This window comes from Oxyura jamaicensis, assembly GCF_011077185.1.
Source record: "Oxyura jamaicensis isolate SHBP4307 breed ruddy duck chromosome 19 unlocalized genomic scaffold, BPBGC_Ojam_1.0 oxy19_random_OJ72704, whole genome shotgun sequence".
NCBI classification, from domain to species: domain Eukaryota; kingdom Metazoa; phylum Chordata; class Aves; order Anseriformes; family Anatidae; genus Oxyura; species Oxyura jamaicensis.
Window position 1 is genome coordinate 3,129 of NW_023304522.1, and position 12,506 is coordinate 15,634.

Consider the following 12,506-nt stretch of genomic DNA (forward strand, 5'->3'; position numbering starts at 1 on the left):
GTGGGGAAAACCCATTTTCATGCTTCAAGGATGGGATTGTGTTAGGTTACAGGAGAGGAGACAGCTCGGACTTGTTATGCTTCAGATGCGGAGGGAAAGAAGAGCTGTGGGAGGAGAGGCTGACACCACGGTGGGCTTTTGAGACCCAGGACTTTCCTCCTGCTCCGTAGCCCTCAGCTGTCAGCAGCGGTGTGACTGTTCGGGGTTATCACCCTGCATCCATGGGTGTAGCTGGTGGTTTGCTGACTCTGGAGGGGAATGCTGGAAAAACCCAGCCCCAGCCGGAGGAGCAGACGTCTCTGCCCCTCCGGGCATCGCTGAGCCCCAGCACAACACCGTCGCTGCTCAGGCCGCTCTCGGCAGTGCTCCTGAGACACCCACACCTCGGCTGCCGGGGTGAAGCCAGGACCAGCACCAGCACCTGCGGGCAGCACCCAGCACTCATCTTCCTCCTGCCTCTGTTCTGCCACGGCGCGGGCTGGGAGGAGGCGTTAAAAGCAGGCGGCCCTGCGGTCCCTGCTGCCCCGCGCTGCCAGGATGAAGGAAGCAGCAGAGCCACTTTCCCTTTTCATCCCCATCCCTTTTCATTCCTCTTCCCCGAACCCCGGCGCTAACAGGATGCGGGGAGGCGGGTTGGTCTGCAGCAAATGTCCCCGGTGGGATGGGGAAGACGGGCGTGGAGCATTCCTGGGAATATTGCTGCTAAACTCCTCAGAAAGCCGGGGGCAGCGGGGGGCAGCCACTTGTTTTCTTTGAAATGCAGTTTATGTGTTGGAGCAAGTTCAGACCGACAATCTCCGTCCATTTCAGTGGACGATAAGGAGAAGAATGGTTTGGCAGAGCCCAGTGCGCCCGGCGTGTGTCTGCTGCTCAGCAGCACATCCTGCCCCGGCTGGGGAGAGGCTGCAGCCTTTCGGGGACAGCCTCGGGGCCTGACCCTGCCTGACCTGGCCCTGGTGACCTGGTGAAATCCACAGAAATCCATGATTGTCATCGGTGTGGCCCTGATTGTAATTGCTGCGTTGAGCTGCTGGTTGTTAGAGACGGGCGAGCGGCTTCGGTAGCCCCTGGTGTGGATGGGGGTTTTAGTCCGTGGCAGCAATGTTCCCTGCTGTGTCTCCATCAGGTCATTGCTAAAAAAACCAAGAGCCGTCAAAAATGAGTGAAAAGCACAGAAAGCTGTCTGAGCACTGCCGTGCACACGTGTGCTCATGTCACGGGAATCACAAAAGTCTAACAAAGCAGCAGCCAGGAATTTCTGCCCAGCCCTGGGTTTGCCACGCTCTTTCCCACCGAATCTTTATCCTCCTCCCTCGCACACCCTGAGCTGCTCCTCTGATTTCAGGCTGGAAATGAGGAGACATTTCTGCTCAGAAAGAGCAGTCAGGCACTGGGATGGGTTGCCCGGGGAGGTGGTGGAGTCATCGTCCCTGGGGGTGTTCAAGGGAAGGTTGGACGTGGTGCTGAGGGACATGGTTTGGTGGATGACAGTGGTGGTAGGGGGAGGGTTGGACCAGAACTCTTGGAGCTCCTTTCCAACCTTAACAACTGTGATTCTCCCCTGTCTTCCCGCAGCAATTCCTGCAGAAGTACGGCTACCTGGGAGCAGCGCACCCCAGCCCGCACAGCCCGGTGGAGTTCACGGCGGCGCTGAGGTCGGAGCCTTTTGTTTAACACCAGCATTCTGCAGCACTGCTCCGGGGGGGTGCTCTGTGCAGCTCGGGGCTCGCCTGCTGTCAGAGGCTAACCCACGAGCGGTCCTTCGGAGGAGCACCGCTGGCTGGCAGCCGGCGCGGCGCTGCGTTATTTGCCTTTTATGGCCTGCCGTCCCCGCTGCAATAATATCTGCAGCGAGGCCGAGGATCCGGCCGGCTGGAAGTGCTCAGAGGGTTTGGGATTTGCAGTGCCTGGCGTTATCTCCCGGATGCGCTCCTGCCAGCGGGGCACGAAGCTCCCTGGGGAGAGCCCGGGGCGGAACCTGGGGCGCTGCTGTCTAGAAATAGGGGGTGCTGACGTCTCCCTTCCTTTGCAGGGATTTCCAGCGGGTGAGCCACCTCCTGCCCAGCGGGGTCCTGGACGCCCCCACGCTGCGGCAGATGGGCCGCCCGCGGTGCGGCACGGGCGATGGGGAGAGCTGGGGCCACCTCGCCGCGCCACGGCACCGGCGCTCGGCACAGCACGGTGAGCGTCGGCATCCCGCAGGGCCTGGGCTCAGGGAGTCTGGCTCAAGGGTGGTGGTGGGAAGGGGAGCAAGGCCCACTCGTGGGGAAGCTCAGCAGTTTGGGAGGCAGAGCTTGATGGCTCTGAGGTGCCTCCAGGTCGCCCTGACCCCAGCAGCACAGTGCAGAGGACCAGGACTGACATGGAGCAAAGGCACACGAGGTCTGACTCTGCTCCCAGCAGATTTTGTTGCTCCTGGCTGTCCAGGATTGGGCCTCTTGCCTCTCATGAGCTCTTGTGGATGAATAGCATGATTCCTAGAGAGCGAGAGGGCTGGGACCAGCTGTGCATGGGACATGGGAAAATGAGGGTGAGATTAAGGCAGGGCTCAGCGCCGTGCCAAGCTGCCTCTGCATCTGGCACAGCTGGTGCTGGGGACGGACCCAGGGGGACGGACGCAGGAGGCAGCCCGGTGCTCCCTGTGCCTCTGGTTTTCCATCCAAATCCTGACACACGGGATGCGATGGTGGGCAGAGAGACCACAGCCCGTGGGCAGGAGGCAGAGCAGGACCGGGGCCAGCAGCCCCTGCCCCAAAAGGCTCCTTGATGGGGTGGCAAGAGGCACAGAGCAGCACCGCATCTGTGCCGGTGGGGCGGAGGGGAGGCCGGGGAGCCCGGCGCCGGGCAGGAAGGCGGGCGGCTTTGTGCTAAGCTGGCTGTTTATCCGACCTGGGGCAGGAAGCCGCCGCGGCTGAGCCAGCAAAGCACTTTGTTAGCCAGCCCGCTGCCAGCCGCGCCGGGACCCTCAGCCAGGTCACCGGCACCGCCGCCACGTGTCCGGCACCCCGCCGGGTTCAGACACCCCGGTGCCGAAGCAAAAGCCAGGGCTTTGCGCTGGCCGCCTTGCCGGGCTGTGAAAGCCGCCGGAGCTGCTGGCGTTGAGCTGCTGGGCTCTGGCCAGAGGCGCTGGGTTTCCCGGGGAAGTCCCTGCCCGCCCGTCTGGGGGGGCTGGCCGCGGAGGGACAGGCAGGCAGGATGTCCAGGTGCTGTCTCCAAGCTGCCACCATCCATGCAGGTGTCTGGCCCCTGCCACGCGGGGTCTGTCCCAGCAGAAAGCTCAGCCCTGTCCCTTTTGGGATGGAGGTGCTGTGCCTCTAACCAGCAGTTCCTCTCCTGGACCACAGAAGGGAACGCTGGCAGGGGGGCTGCCAGAGCTGCCCTCGGGTGTCTGCAGAGCGCTGTGAAGCCCCGTCCTTTGTCTTCCCCGCACGTCTGGAGCAGGCGCAGGTGCCGGAGATCCTTCGCTGCTCCCACGCCTCGGCACCAGCTCTGGCACCCACGTATTCCCAGCGTGGCCCCGCAGCTTCTCTCCCACTCCTGCACGCCCCCGGCCAGATGTGAGCCCCCCAGCCCAGCTGCTGGAGGTCCCGGGGGGGACGGGATGCTGCACGGCATCTGCAGGAATGTGCATCTGCCCCGATACATGGTCAGAGGATGGCGGGGGGCTTACAGTGATCTCGTGGCTGTGTTCCCTTTGTCGTTGTCACCGTCCCCCCGGGGGCATCAAGGCTCTGTCTCCCCTGAAAGAGCATTAGGGAAGCCCTGAGCAGTAAGAGCCTCAGTGCAGGGAAAACGGTCCTCTGAAAACAGATGGTGAGCAAAGGTTTGTCCCCACGGGGGTGACCCTGGGTGGGATTCAGGCAAAGGATTCTGCAGGAAATGGAGCGGCCAAGGTGCCTTCAGGAATGGGGAAAATACAGCGCCGTCCGCTGGAGAGCTGGCCTGGTTTCCCTTGCCTTAGCTCCATACCCACGGTATTAAAATGACATGTGCAGGGGGAAAAGAAGAGAGATTTCCCTAAAAAATAATAATTATATATATATATATAAAAAGCACAGGCTGGGATTCAGGGAGGGAGCTCAGGGAAGAGCTGCTGCTGGCCAGGGAGATTTGGGGCTGGTGAGCCCAGACCTGTACATGGACACCTCATTTCCCCCTGGGTTTCAGCATCTGCCCCATCCTTGCCCCTTGGGCCCCTGTTTTCAGAGGTGCCTTTGCTTTGCCTCCCTGAAAGCCCTCCCCTGGGCTTCCTCCTCTGGATGTGAAGCTGGGCAGGGGCTGGCTTTGGTCTCCTCGCGTGGCTGGGGTGGGAGGGCAAGGAGCCGCCCCCGTGGCGCTGAGCCCATCCCGTCCCGCAGGCAGCAAGTGGCACAAGCGGCACCTGACGTACCGGGTGGTGAACTGGCCGCCGTACCTGCCGCAGCACGAGGTGCGCCTGGCCGTCAGGGCCGCCTTCGAGCTCTGGAGCAACGTCTCCTCGCTGGTCTTCTGGGAAGCGCGCGACGGCCCGGCCGACATCCGCCTCACCTTCTTCCACGGGGACCACAACGACGGGCTCAGCAACGCCTTCGATGGGCCAGGTGCTGGTCGCTCCCCCCTCGTAAGCTTCTCTTTTACAACGGGGGCTCTTCCCGGGGCTGGGGGGAGGCCAGGATTGTTCCCCCACTCCCTCTTACCGAGGACACGTCCCGGTGGTGGGGGTCCTGAGTCCCAGCCCCGCAGCTCGGGAGCTCCCAGGTTGGGATGCTCGTGGTGGGCTCACGCTGGTGGCCTCCAGGCAGCCCTCCCTGCCCTGACTCCATCCTCCAAGCACAACTGGTTTGGGTTCCCTGGGGGCATAAAACAGCCTCAGGAAGCTGGTTTTCCTTTGGGAAGCCTGCTGCCAGGCCAAGATCGGCGCCTATGTAAGCGCTCGAGTTCCCCCCTGCCCTGGGCTCACACCGGGGGCTGCACGCTGCCCCCGCGGCCCCCTGACGTCCATCCCATCCCCAGGAGGAGCCCTGGCCCACGCCTTCTTCCCCCGCCGTGGAGAAGCCCACTTCGACAGCGCCGAGCGCTGGTCCCTGCGCAGCGGCAAGGGGCGCAACCTCTTCGTGGTGGTGGCGCACGAGGTCGGCCACACGCTGGGGCTGGAGCACTCCCCCGCCCGGAGCGCCCTCATGTCCCCCTACTACAAGAAGCTCAGCAAGGACTTTGTCCTCAGCTGGGATGACATCTTGGCCATCCAGAACTTGTACGGTGAGCATCGCTTCCCCGGCACCACGTCGGTTGCTCCTGGGGACGTTCCTCGGGGTGGAGAGGGAGGAGCAGGACGGTGGCAGGTCCGTGCGGGGGGTGAGGGCTCTGTGCATGGTGCGTCGTGGTGGTGGGTCCTGTCCCTTCACTGCTGCTGCAAGGAGGGCAGGATGGGTACCGGCTGCTCCACGGAAAAGGTGGTGCATGATTTTGGGGGTTCCAAGGGGTCTTTGCCACCATTATGGGGGGCGATAGGAACCAGGCCGTGCAACGCGGAATACCTGGTGCCCTCAGATGGCTCTCCAGCCTTGCGAGCAACCCACTTCCATGCCCTGCTCCACAACTCACCCTGCTTCATCCCAGGGAAGCCCTCCAGGGGCTCGGCCGTCCAGCTGCCGGGAAGGGTCTTCACTCACTTCCAGGACTGGAGCGGGGACCTGTACGGCGGGGACCGGCAGCGGCAGGGTGCCAGCACCTATTACTGCCACTCCTTCTTCGACGCCGTGACCGCCGGTGGGTGTTCACAAGCCCTATCCCAAACCCCCACACCACTCCAGTGACCTCTCCCCACACTGATAAACCCCCATGGCGGGACAGGAGGGTTTGTCCTGTCCTCAGCCCTGTGTGGGCATCCCCAAAACACCGCAGGGCTGGGGGTGGTGGCGGTGACGAGAGGCGATGCGGTACGCGATGGGCAGCGGGCCGGGGCCGGGTTTGGGATTTTGGCACCATGCTTCTCACCCTCACGGCCCCCTCTGCCCGGCAGACGTGGACCACAACCTGTACATCTTCAAGGGCGGCCACTTCTGGGTGGTGCCGGCCAGCGGCAACGCCAGCCAGCCCCAGCCGCTGCACGCGCGCTGGCCCGGCCTCCCCGCCGGCATCGACGCCTGCGCCTGCTCCCCGCTCAGCCGCAGCTTCTACTTCTTCAAAGGTCAGTGAGGCACGGGCTGCGGCCAGCGTCTGTCTGTCCTGCGCCGCTCCGTCTGTCCAGGTCTGCCCCTGCACCCCCAGCCTGGTGTGCCGAGGTGCTGGGTGTCGCTGGGTGCTGAGGGTGCTGGCTCCTGGGTGCTGTGCCGGTTGGGGATTAACCATGCATCACCCACAGCCCGCACTGCACCCCGTGCCTCAGTTTCCCCACTCCGGAGAGCAGCATTCGCACAGACAGGTTTGGAAATCAAAGCAAATTCATTCTGGGGAGAAAATGCTCTCTGGATTTGCACAGCGAGACGAGCACCGCGTTGTGCCCATGATTCATGCCCTGTGCCCGGTGCCTTGCTGCCATCTGCAAGCTGCCGGTGGCACCGCTGGCGGGGCAGAGGAAGGTCAGCCCAGGCAGCCAGGGCACCGAGGTCAGCCTGAACTTTTAATGGAAACCACTCGCCAGCCCGTCAGAAAGGGGGCTTTGTTGCTCCGGCTGGGGGAGAGCCAAGAGGCCCCCTCCGCGGGGCCTGACCCGGCACGGCCTGTGAGCAGAAAGGGGCTTTTGTCTGGGGCAGAGCGGTGCCGCGGGGACGGCTGGGCTGGGATGGGGAGGGCGGGCGCCGGGGCTGGTCTCAGTCCCTCTGGCTGCAGCGGGGGTTTGGCTGTCCCAGCCCAGGAGGGACGCGGCTCTGTCTGTCCTGCTGTGCAGGAGCAGGAGGGAGGATTGCACCAGGACTTGGGGACAGCGTGGTGCTCCCAGCTGACCCTTTAACACCCTGAGTGACCTTGCCTCAGCCTCTCCCCAGCCCTTGGACAAAACCCTTCATCCCCATCCCTTCTTCCAGCACGAGAGCAGCAGCACAACACGGGCAACTTCAGCCCTGAGAGCCCCGTTTCCCACCACGGCCACAGCTTTGTGCTTCGGGGGCTGCTTCTTCCCAGCCAGGTCCCTGGGGAAGCCCAACGGGGACATCTCCATGGTGGTGCCATCGGGTCACCGGTGGGCTGGGTGGCACCGCTGGGCCATAAGGCTGCTCTGTGACCAAGATGGATGGATTGCACAGGGGAGCAGAAGGATCAGCCCCCCTGGTGGCCACCTCACCACGTTTTGGGCTCTGACCCCTCTCCCCGCTCTTCCAGGTGGCCGATGCTGGCGCTACGAAGGCTCCACCCTGGTGTCAGGCTTCCCCCAGAAGTGCAGCGCCCGCGGCCTCCCGCGGCACCCCGACACGGCCCTCTACTTCCAGCGGCTCCGGCGCCTGGTGCTCTTCAAGGGCGCCAAGTACTTTGTGGCCAGCGAGGAGAGCCTCGCCGTGGAGCCCTACTACCCCCGCAGCCTGCGGGACTGGGACGGCGTCCCCCCCGGCACGACGGGGGCCCTGGCGCACCGCGACGGGTCCGTCTACTTCTTTCGGGATGAGCAGTACTGGCGGTTCGACCAGGCCAAGCTGCGGGTGGTGGCCACGGGCAAGTGGGCCACGCAGCTGCCGTGGATGGGCTGCTGGGACGCCAACGGCGGGCAGGTCCTCTTCTGAGCCCCGCCGCCGAGCATCGTTCCCGAGTGTGCTGGGACGAAACGGGGGCTGAGCCCCATCTCGGTCCTCAGCGTGGGCCCTGCTGTCTCAGGACAGCTCTCAGGGTCCCGAAGCAGCGTCCCGGAGCAGCGGGGATGTGGCTGGGACGAGGCAGCCTCCAGCCCAGCAGGTCCGACCTCGCCAGGTGGGCTGTGGTGTTGGGGAGGAGGCATTGCTTATAGGAAAAAAAAAGAGAAAGCCCCTAAGAAAACATGGAGACTGCAATTGTGCCCATTTCTGATATCCCTCAGGATTGTTTTATGCCTTTCTGTCAAGCCAGGACTTGTTTGTTGTTACTTTATTTGTTGTTTTCCTGCGATCAGGCAGGGAAGTGCCTTGCCCATGGGTGCTGTAGGGCTTGGGAGTTTTTTAAACGAGTGACTGAGAAGGTTTTCCCGTTAAAACAAGAAGGAAAGAGACATCTGGACATCACCACGGGCCCAGGCTGAGCTCTGCAAGAGATGGCGAGCAGGACAGAGAGACACGTCCATGCACACAGGCTCATGAGGACGGCCTGGCCACGCAGTCCTCCTTCCTTTTACAAACCTCGAACACGGCACCCAGCACGGCCACCGGGACGGGCATCGTCCCCCAGAGCCCACGGGGAACGTGGGGTCCCCAGGGCTCGACCTCCCTGCGTGCAAACGCCAGCGTCCCTATCCTTGGCCAGGACAGGGCCGAGCGCCGTGGAACGTCCTCCGATTTGACATTCTGGAGCATTTTGGTTTGTTTTCTGTGATGTTTGTGAATGAACCCTTCCTGCAGACGCGGGGCGCGCACGCGGCTTGAAACCTCAGGGGATTTTTCAGTGTTGCCAAAGAGACGGGGCCGCGGCGTTTTGCTTTGGGCCGGGTGGCAGCAATGCAGCATCGCTCGCAGCCATCCTGGGGGCTCAGAGACCTGGTGGCAAATAAAACGAACCCCTGGATTTGTTGCCATTTGTTTTCATGCCATGCCTTCAGATTTTTTTTAAAAATCCGATCTCATGTTCCTTGGAAGGGATGAATGAAGATGCACACGTGTGCCTTTGGGGCTGGGGTGGGCGCGGCTCAGTTTGCCCCAGGGTTCTGTGCAAAAGGGATCGGTCGCACCAAAATGCAGCCATGTGAAGCCCAAGATGCTGAAGAAAACAGGGAACCTCTCCTCCCTGCTTCATCCCAAGCTATTGAGGATTCCTCCACGCCTTGTGATGCATTGATAATATATTTTTTTTCCAGGGGGGGTGGTGGACCATCGGGGCACCCCGTGTCCGCAGGCAGCCGTCGTGCTCTGCCCCAGCTGGGCCGTTTTTTCCCCAAGTAGGCGTCGGGTGCGTGCCGTCGGGGTGCTGGCTCTGTCTCTTGGCCGAGGAGCTGCCGGAGCAGAAAGCGAGCGATGTTTGCTCCCCTTGTTTGCTTTCCTTCATGCCGTGACACGCCGGGCACCCCACGTGCGCTGCCCATTGACCGGGTGGTGTTTTGTCTGCAGGGGAAGGCGGCGGCGGAGGTGCTGTGGGGATGTTTGCAGAGGTCGGGACACTTCGGTCGGTGCCTCTGGCCCCTCTCTACAGCTCCTGCACCCTGCAGGGTGCGGGGCGGGGGGGGTGAGCGTGCTCCCCGAGCCGTGTCACCGTCCCCTCTGGGGCACAAGGCTCCTTTTCTCCTCCTGGGCTGCTCGCAGGGCATGGAAGGCGCCTGCCACGCATTCCCCAGCCCGGGGGAATAGCTGGGATTCTTGCGTTTCCTCCCCCAAAATGGCACCAAAAGGAGCAGCAGCAGGCAGAGGACGGAGTCCCCCAAGCAGCACAACCCCCCTGAGCTCCCCAGAGACTTTTCCAGCCCCAGGGTGTGAGCAAGTTGCTGGCAGAGCTGCTGTTTGCACCGGCACCTCGGAGCTGGGGTGCTCTGCAACATCTTTTGGGAGGGAGCCCAGCGAGGCTGCAGGTTCCCGGAGTGCCCACTCGCCGCGGTGCCTGGTGGTTGGTGCCGTGAAGCCCCAGCTCCTGGCGCCGTGCCCGCTGCGGAGGAGCTTGGCTCTCGTTCATGGCTTCGCGGCACAGAACTTGCAAGGGAGCACAGGGCAAAGAAACCCCAGCTTGTGCTCGTTTTGCTCGCTCAGAAAGAAGCCTGGGGGAGAGGATTGAGGCTTTTTGCAGGCTGAGCTCTGACACGGTGCAAAGCACGGGGCTCGGGGGCCGCACCTCACTGCCAAAGCCCGGAGCAGGCGGTGGCCGTGGTGGCTCTGCTGCTACCCGCTGCGTTTCCTGGTCCCACAGAAACCCCATGGGAAGGGTTGGGAGCCCGGCCTCTCACAGGACCAACTCTTCCCATGGGATTTCTGCCCCAGCCCTACAGCTTTGCAAAGCCCTGTCCTTGGGGGTTCGGGTGCCAGGGTGTGCGTGGTGGGGGGGAATGTGGAGGGAGGGTCTGAGCTTTGTCCCCGTGCCGTGCCTGGAGGTCCTCACGCTGCTCCTGCGCTGAGATCGGCCTCGTGGCCCCTCCTGGGCTCCCCATGGGACTGAGCCCCTGTGGGGATGGAGCCGTGGTTGGGGTTGTGTGGACCAGTGCTCCCCTGCCCCGGCAGGCTCCTCGCCACGGGGAGGGTGGATGTGCAAGGGGGGGGGGTCTCAGTGGGAGCCTCAGAGCCTGTGCAATGGGTACAAAGCTGTGGCTGGGCGGCACCGAGCCCTGAAGATGGGGCTCGTAGGGCCCCCAGGTCGCTCCACCTGCAGTTCAGGTGGGTATAGGGGTGTGGGGGAGGGGTCAGTCCCCCCTCTTTTGGGGTTGTGAGTGGCTTGGGGTGCTGAGGAGCTGCTCTCTAACCCCCCCCCGTGCCCCAAACTGGGGACCTTTAGGGGGCAAATCCACCCCCAGGGTGCAGAGAAGGAGCGGGGCTCCCGGAGGAGCGGCAGGCGCTGAAGGGTTAACGGGGAGTGTTTGCAGCCGGTTCCTTGTCACCAAGGAGAAGGGAACAGCACTTGGGAAGGAAACAAAACACCCACTGCCCAGGAGGGACATTTCCCTTCCCGGGGCTGCCCCAGAAGGGCTCCGGCACCCCGCAGGCAGGCAGCCCTCCAGGCGACGAGCGGTGTCCCCCTCCTGGTGGCCCTGGTGGCAGAGAGCGAGCAGCCCCAGGTGAGTGGGGAGGTGGGCTGGGGACACAGCTGGGGCAGCTCCTGGTGTCCCCATCGCCCTGTTCCCTCTGCCTCCTCCCAGCTTGGGATCTTATGGCACGATGTGGGGGACGCCGGGCGCCGCGGAGCGGAGCATCCGTCCCTACCGCTCCAGCCAGCAGTACCTCTGCGCCATGAAGGAGGACCTGGCTGAGTGGCTGAAGGAGCTGTACGACCTGGACATCGAGGCGGGCACCTTCCTGGAGGTGCTGGAGACGGGGGCCGTGCTCTGCTCCCACGCCAACCACGTCGCCCACGCGGCCGTGGAGTTTGCCCGCGCCTGCCCCGCCGCAGCCCGCCGCCTCCACCTGCCCGCCGCCGGTGTCGCCTGCAACCTCGCGGCACAGCCGGGCACCTTCCAGGCCAGGGACAATGTCTCCAACTTCATCCAGTGGTGCAGGAAGGAGATGGGTATCAAAGGTAAGGCCTCGGGCTCCAGTAGACCCAAGATGCGGCGTGCAATTCCCCTCCAGCTGCTCCTGGCATCGCCCTCGGTGTTTTCCCGTGTGTGTCCCCAAGGCCGGTGTCACCCCAGCGCTGGGCAGTGCCCGAGCTGGGATTTCTGCACCAGGCTGGGCTGCACAAGCTCCTCCGGGCTCGGCGGTGGCTTTGCAGGGTGCTGGCACACGGTGGGTGTGTTTGCTTGGGTGGAAAAATGGGGATGGGAATGGAAAGGGCACATGGCATCGCGCGGCCCTGCCATCATTTGGAGGCATCACCTCCAAAAAACACAGCACGATCTCGGCCGTAAGGACCAGGAGCACCGTGGCTCGGAGCAGGGGGCTGTCACCGTGTCCCCACCAGCAGCGGTGCCCGGGAAGTGCCGTGGGCGTGGAGTGAAATGTCCTCAGCTCACCCAGCCGCTGTGTGTGGCTCCGGCTTGGCACAAAACAGCCGCAGCGTCTCCGCATGGAGATGCCCAAAGGGAAACCTTTCCCCCGTGAATTTATCCCAGCCCTTTCTGGACCCAGCCACATCTGTAGGATGGCACAGCAAGGCGGGCAGAGCCGGTCCTCAGGGAAATAACACCCCCTCGGGCGGGTTTTCTCCATGCCTGTGCCCCCCCCAGCCTTTGTCCCCGTCCCCTCGTGCGCCTGCCCCGGCTGAGCGCAGCCGTGCCCTGCCCCAGATGTCCTGATGTTCGAGACGGAGGACCTGGTGCTGCGGAAGAACGAGAAGAACTTCGTGCTCTGCCTGCTGGAGCTGGCGCGCCGCGCCGCCCGCTTCGGCATGCGCGCCCCGACCCTGGTGCAGATGGAGGAGGAGATCGAGGAGGAGCTCCGGCAGGAGCTGCACCTGCCCCCCACGGACACCCCCTTGCCCCGGCCCCCCAGGGAACCCCGGGACCTTCAAAACCTCGACCAGATGGTAGGGTGGAGTGGGGATGGAGGGGTGGAGACGGCAGGGAGAGGATGGTGGGGATAGGGATGGAGACGGTGGGGAGGATGAGGATGGGGAGGATGGGGGTGGAGATGGAGATGATGACGATGATGGGGATGATGGAGGTGATAGGGATGGGGATGATGGGATGATGGGAAGGATGGGGATGGGGATGGTGGGGATGATAGGAATGGGGATGGGGATTATGAGGATGATGGGGATGATGGGGATGATGGGATGAT

General features: G+C 63.5%; 2 protein-coding genes across 2 annotated transcripts in view; both read left to right on the plus strand.

Moving 5' to 3' along the window:
* The first annotated feature begins 1,248 nt into the window (after window positions 1-1,248).
* The window catches only part of LOC118158093 (GAS2-like protein 2A), a 16,026-nt gene continuing 4,768 nt past the window's right edge, over window positions 1,249-12,506 (plus strand). The window contains exons 1-4 of the mRNA XM_035312658.1: window positions 1,249-1,327; window positions 10,746-10,846; window positions 10,928-11,304; window positions 12,014-12,252. Coding sequence (XP_035168549.1) covers window positions 10,947-11,304; window positions 12,014-12,252 — 597 coding nt within the window. The 5' untranslated portion in view covers window positions 1,249-1,327; window positions 10,746-10,846; window positions 10,928-10,946. The remainder of the gene's footprint in view (window positions 1,328-10,745; window positions 10,847-10,927; window positions 11,305-12,013; window positions 12,253-12,506) is intronic.
* Window positions 1,576-8,671, plus strand: MMP28 (matrix metallopeptidase 28; the record flags this gene model as incomplete). The annotated part of the gene is made up of 7 exons (XM_035312656.1): window positions 1,576-1,655; window positions 2,033-2,181; window positions 4,359-4,580; window positions 4,993-5,238; window positions 5,599-5,748; window positions 6,002-6,169; window positions 7,300-8,671. Coding segments are annotated over 7 exons (1,410 nt in total), but the record flags the coding sequence as incomplete, so codon positions are not given.